The sequence below is a fragment of the Olea europaea genome, unplaced genomic scaffold (genome assembly GCF_002742605.1).
Source record: "Olea europaea var. sylvestris unplaced genomic scaffold, O_europaea_v1 scaffold2101, whole genome shotgun sequence".
In the NCBI taxonomy this organism is placed as follows: Eukaryota; Viridiplantae; Streptophyta; class Magnoliopsida; order Lamiales; family Oleaceae; genus Olea; species Olea europaea.
This window is the reverse complement of record NW_019238950.1, coordinates 89523-95256: the sequence shown is the minus strand read 5'-3', so window position 1 is coordinate 95256 and position 5734 is coordinate 89523. Positions and strand designations below refer to the sequence as shown.

The 5734-nt window shown below is 34.8% G+C and overlaps 1 protein-coding gene across 1 annotated transcript; it reads left to right on the top strand.

Moving 5' to 3' along the window:
• Positions 1 to 3020: 3020 nt before the first annotated feature.
• LOC111380170 lies at positions 3021 to 4670 on the top strand. The gene is made up of 2 exons (XM_023003660.1): positions 3021 to 3863; positions 4138 to 4670. Exons 1-2 carry the CDS (start codon positions 3264 to 3266, stop codon positions 4585 to 4587), a joined length of 1050 nt encoding a protein of 349 aa, XP_022859428.1. The 5' UTR covers positions 3021 to 3263; the 3' UTR covers positions 4588 to 4670.
• Positions 4671 to 5734: the final 1064 nt, after the last annotated feature.

The window sequence follows — 5734 nt, the reverse complement described above, 5'->3', positions numbered from 1 at the left end:
AGGACAACTAAATGTGTTTTGCTAAAATATCTAGAAGGGGTAAAGGGCTATAGATTGTGGGTCTTAGATGGCAAAGGCATAAAAATCATCAATAGTAAGAATGTTGTGTTTGATGAATCTGGAATGCCATGTTTAAAGAATAAGGCTGAAAAATAGGTTGAACCTAATGAAAGAAACATTCCTACTAGTGAAGTTAAGTTGACCAGGTTCATTAACTCATCATCTGAGGATAATAAAGCCACTGCACAGGAAACTTCAGAGAGGGTTGGGGAGTCAAATGAAGGTGAAGCAAGTTTCCCTAACATAGAAACTGAACCTGAGATTGAAATCACTCATAATAATCCTAACACTGAACCTACTAATCAGGACTACCAACTAGTTAAGGATAGGGAAAGAAGGCAAGTGAAACCCAATCACAGATATCAAATAAATAACCTGACTGAGTTTGCCTTAACTTCTAGTGACGCATTAGAAAATTCAGAACCCTCTACCTTTGAGGAAGCTATGAATTGTCCTAATGCTGCTAACTGGAAAGCTGCTATGAGGGAAGAAATGAAATCACTAACAGAAAATAAAACTTGGAAGTTGGTAAAAAGGCCTAATAATCATAGGATTGTTCAGTGTAAGTAAATTTACAAGTTAAAGGAAGGTAATAACTCATCTGAACCTGTTAGGTATAAAACAAGCCTAGTTGCCAAGGGTTTTACTCAGAAAGAAGGAGTTGATTATTATGAAATATTTTCACCTATTATAAATTATAAAACCATAAGAATGATTTTTGCACTAGTTGTTCAATTCAACTGGGAACTTGAACAATTAGATGTCAAGATTGCCTTTCTTCATGGAGAATTGGAAGAGGACATTTATATGGATTAGCCTCAAGGCTTTGAAGTGAAGGAATTTTGTATGTAAGTTACAAAAATCCTTGTATGGGCTCAAACAAAGCCCAAGGTAATAGGATATAAGGTTTGACACATATTTGCTAAAGATTGGATTCAAGAGGAGTGAGTATGATCACTGTTTATACTTTAATAATGCTAAGATTAGAAGTGAAGTACACCTTCTTCTTTATGTAGATGATATGCTTCTAGCAAGTTCCAGTATGCCTGAAATTGTAAGACTTATGAACCTCTTGAAATCCGAGTTTGATGTAAAAGAGTTACGTAATGCCAAGAAAATCCTAGGGATGGTTATAAAGAGAGATAGGCTTAGAAATAAATTGACAATATCCCAAGAATCCTATCTAAATAAAGTTATAACCAAGTTCGGTATGAAAGATGCCAAGTCTGTAAATGTACCTCTAGCTGCCCATATGAACCTTTGTACTGCCCAATCACCAAAAACTGAAATTGAGATGAGAAACATTCCATATGATAATGCAATAGGGTTTGTCATGTTTTCGATGACTACAGAAAGACCTGATTTAGCCTATGCTATTAGTTTTCTTAGTAGATTTACGTCAAATCTCGGTAAACCTCATTGGGTAGGCTTAAAATAGTTACTAAGATACATTTCTGGAACATTAACCATTGGTTTGAAATTTGAAAAGAGATCTAAGATCTTAATTCTTGTAGGATATGTAGACTCTGATTTTGCTGGTGACAAAGATAGAGAAAGTCTACTTCTGCCTTCTTCTTTACATTGGGAAGGGGGATTGTATAACCTAGAAATCTTAGTTACAACCAATTGTCACTCTATCTAGTACTGAAGCAGAATATATAGCAGTCACTAAAACTATGAAAGATTGTTTGTGGCTGAAAGGAATCTTAACTGAGTTAAATTTTTTTACAAGAGACCCTAACAGTTCTTACTGATAGCCAGAGTGCTTTACTATTGAGTAAAAACCCTGTGTATCATGATAGGTCTAAACACATTGAGGTAAAGTATTATTTTATAATAGAGTAGATATCTTTTGGTGATGTGAATCTTAAGAAAATTCACACTGATGAAAACCCATCTAATATGGGAACGATTTAGTAAGTTTAGATCATGTTTGTCCATTCTCCATATTGATACATGTTGATTTTTTCTTGCAGGTACCAAGGGCAATGATGTAGGGCTAAGGTAGTTCTTATATGCAAAAGTTAGCATACTTGAGACAGTAGATGATTTGAGAACCAAGGTGAAGATTGTAAAAACGTGCTTCTCAAATCCTTTGACACTTTCATTAAGGGTAAAAGGGTTTTTTGGAAGTGGATGGCCCAAGTGGCAAACTCTAATTGGCCAATCCGATTTCACGCGAGTTGTGCTTTTTTGAATCTAATCCCGGTCATCCATTACATATCAATGGCTGAGATGAATCAGATTATTTTGTGGTGGTTTTTGAAGGGTCAATCCATGAGGTTTGGTAGTCAGATGGTTTTATGAGTTTTCTAGGTTCTTGCGTTTTTCTCTCTCTGGCCTTTTCGAGAGATTTCTTCTTCTTCTATTTTGGTTCTCATTCTTGTGGTTTTACATGAGATTATTGTAATATTGGTTTAACCCTGTGAAAACCCATTTGCTATAGTAACTTTGGCCGGTTGTTTTGGTGTGTGTGTGGTGTCGGTTTTGAGTCCAACAGTTTGAGTTGCATTCATACTTGGTGGTTTAGGGTTGCTTTAGTGAGATCCATTGGATCGATGAACTAAACCAATGTCTGAGTGTGTTCTCTTGTTGTTGCTATCTCTTGGGGGGTTACTTTTGCACATAGTGGACAGGCTAGCTTCTGAGCCCGCTAGATTAAGCATTTGGCCAAATTAGGTGAACAAGATTTTGTGTTCTTTACTGTTTTCGTTGAATGATTGGCCATATTTCACATGAGCATACAAGAGAACATCTAAATTCCTTACATCTCAGATAGTTTAAAATCAACTATTATATTTTAAAATTGATATTTTTAAACGAAACCATGGGGAAAATGCTAACGTGTTCCACCCAGCTAATCATGTCTATCAATTATCATGTGATGAAAACTATGTCTAGTGTTACAACTATTATTGCAAGAATCATTTATTAAAATAAACTTAATTAGAAACATCCATGCTTCTACGTGATGTTTGTCATTTTCTCCAAATCCATTGTCTCTCAACCTATGGAACCACTTTATATATCTTTGTTCTTTCATTAATTTTACACCTCAACCCACATTTTCTTCCAAGAAAACCAAACCAATTCCCTTGTGATACCGAATTTAATTTCAAGAACCAACTTTCAGTATTTCTTGTATAGATACATCCTACGAGCACGTTTTAGAAATCGAAACTCTTTGGGGGCGGTTATAACCCATGGCTTCATCATCACTTGATCAAAAATTCTGGAGTTCTTTTTCATTTAAACATGAACCAAGAATGCTCAAAGATTTCCTCAAAGATGATTCTTTTTCATGTTCACCAAATGATGATTTTCGATCATTTCGAGGAAAACCCCGAAGTAAATCAACTGTAACAAACAAACCTTCACCATTACTTCTTAGAAGTGGATCAAAAGCTGCAGCAACCACATTTTATGCACTCAACAAAGTCATTAAGGCAGTTAAATTCTTCCCATTTGCTTCTGTCAAATCTCCACTAGCTTTACCAAGAAGCATTTCCCGTAAACTCTCCAGGAGGATCAAAACCAGAAATGAAAATTTCCCACAAGTCTCCGTTAAAGTCAAGGACATTTTACGGTGGAGATCGTTTAAGGACTTGGCGGAGGAGAAAGATATCCCGTTGGATTTTTCTTCATCGTCCCCTATTTGGTGTACAACCACCACCACCACAGGGTCTACTAGTACAAACACCTCGTGCAGCAAGAAATCTAGCTGGTGTGACAGTGACTTTACCGCAGCCGATTCACCGCCGTGGGGTGGTGAAAACGGCAGTAAAACAAGAAGGAATCTAGAGGTAAATTCATAATTTTCTAAAACTTAAATAAGACCATATATTTTTTTCTTTTCTTTCTTTCTGTCAGTTTTTGAATTTATTTATTTATTTATTTATTTATTTTTCGCTGTCTGCTGGTAGACTATCAGAATATAATCGACGGAGATTTGTCTGCGAATAAAACAAAAGGGCCAGTTGTTGAATAAAACAAAGTTTATTTTAATTTTTTTAAATATAAAATTAAACCACTCAAAATGACATGACTTATTAATAAAGAATTAATTATGATTTACAGGAGGAGTTGTCATTCGGAGAAGCTGAGCAGCGCAGCCCAGTTTCAGTTCTTGATTCTCCGTTTTATGAAGACGAAGAATCCGTATTTCCTTTTCATCCAACCATTGCTAAGAGAAAATGCTTGTTCATGCAAAGACTTCAACAATTCGAGAACCTTGCAGAATTGGAAAATCTTGGAGAGAACCACGAGGATAATCTGCTGTTTGATTTCTTCAAGGCTAAAAATGGAGAGTTCAATGATTATGAGAATACTGCAAAACCTTGGATCAATGGAGAATACGAAAATTGGGAGGTGCAGGACATGAAGGAGGTCTGTGTTAAAGATATGGAGAGGGGATTGGACTGGAAAGAGTTTAAAGAGGAGCATGAAGAAATGGCAATGGAGTTGGAGATTCAACTTCTAAGTGATTTGTTTGAGGAGCTTTTGGAAGATTTTGCTAGCAGAAAGTAACTTTAAAAATATGCTTAGAAAATAATTTGTACGTCGTTTTAAGTACTAGTAATCTAGCGCAATGTAATATAAATATACATAATCTAAATATTTATATAATTCTATTGGATGTCATTGCTTAAAATGTTATAGGAAAGATGAAAAATAGATCATAAAGTAATAAATGAAGTTAAGATGTAAAAAGAAAAAAGAAAAAAAATGAAATTGTAGATCGGGTAATGTCCAATATATTACAAGCAAGTAAATTGAAGTTTAGTTCATCTCAATGCTGATCGATAGTGTGCAATTTACTCAATGNGAATTTTTCGGCTCGGGCTCGGCTCGAGTAAATCGTAGCGGGCTTTTTTTAGGCCCGAGCTGAGCTAAAGCTCGGCCAAAAAATAGGGCTCGGGCTTTTTACGAGTCGAGCCGGACCGGCTCGATTTTAAAATTTTTTTTTTTTGCAATTTTTAATGACATTTTTTTTCACATACCAATTGTTATAATGCAATTTGTTTAATGTAGAAAGCAAATAATGACATTTTTCACATTTTTTAAAAGAATTTAAAAATTGCATCATTTATTATTTATACAAATTACAAATTAAATAAAAGTACAACTTTCAAAATTATGTAATTTATACGAATAACAAAATAAATGAAAGTAACAAATTACAACCCTCATCCTTTTTCCGGGCTTGAGACCGACTACAATCAACGTAGGCGGAGTTAAAATTGTACACAATTAAAATATTTCGTGTACAATTTTTCTTGAATCAAATAAATTTAAAAAATACATTTCTTAAAGAAAAATAATTTATTTAAAACTTACAATATCCTATGTTTGGATATGCTGCAACTCTTCGGCCATTATACTATCAACATGTTATTAAACACGTAATTCCGCACATTCTCAATCCTTCAAGCATATCAAAGCCTCTGATATATCTTCTTTTAGTCTTGATCGTTCATCTGATAAAATTCGACCACCTAAATTGATTTCAGCCTCCGATGCTACCGCAGACACCGGAGGTGTTAGTAGATCACGTGCAATTTTTGATACAATTGGATATTGAATTTCGTTACATCTCCGCCAATTTAAAAGACTAAATTCTTGTAATTCGTTCGGTTGCAACACACTACGAACATCCACGCACATTTACCTAGCT

What these genes read in the sequence shown, in the direction of transcription:
- LOC111380170 (XM_023003660.1), top strand. Translation starts at nt 3,264, where the DNA reads ATGGCTTCATCATCACTTGATCAAAAATTCTGGAGTTCTTTTTCATTT. An exon ending in AAACAAGAAGGAATCTAGAG is followed by an intron (nt 3,864 to 4,137) that starts GTAAATTCATAA and finishes TATGATTTACAG; the next exon opens with GAGGAGTTGTCATTCGGAGA.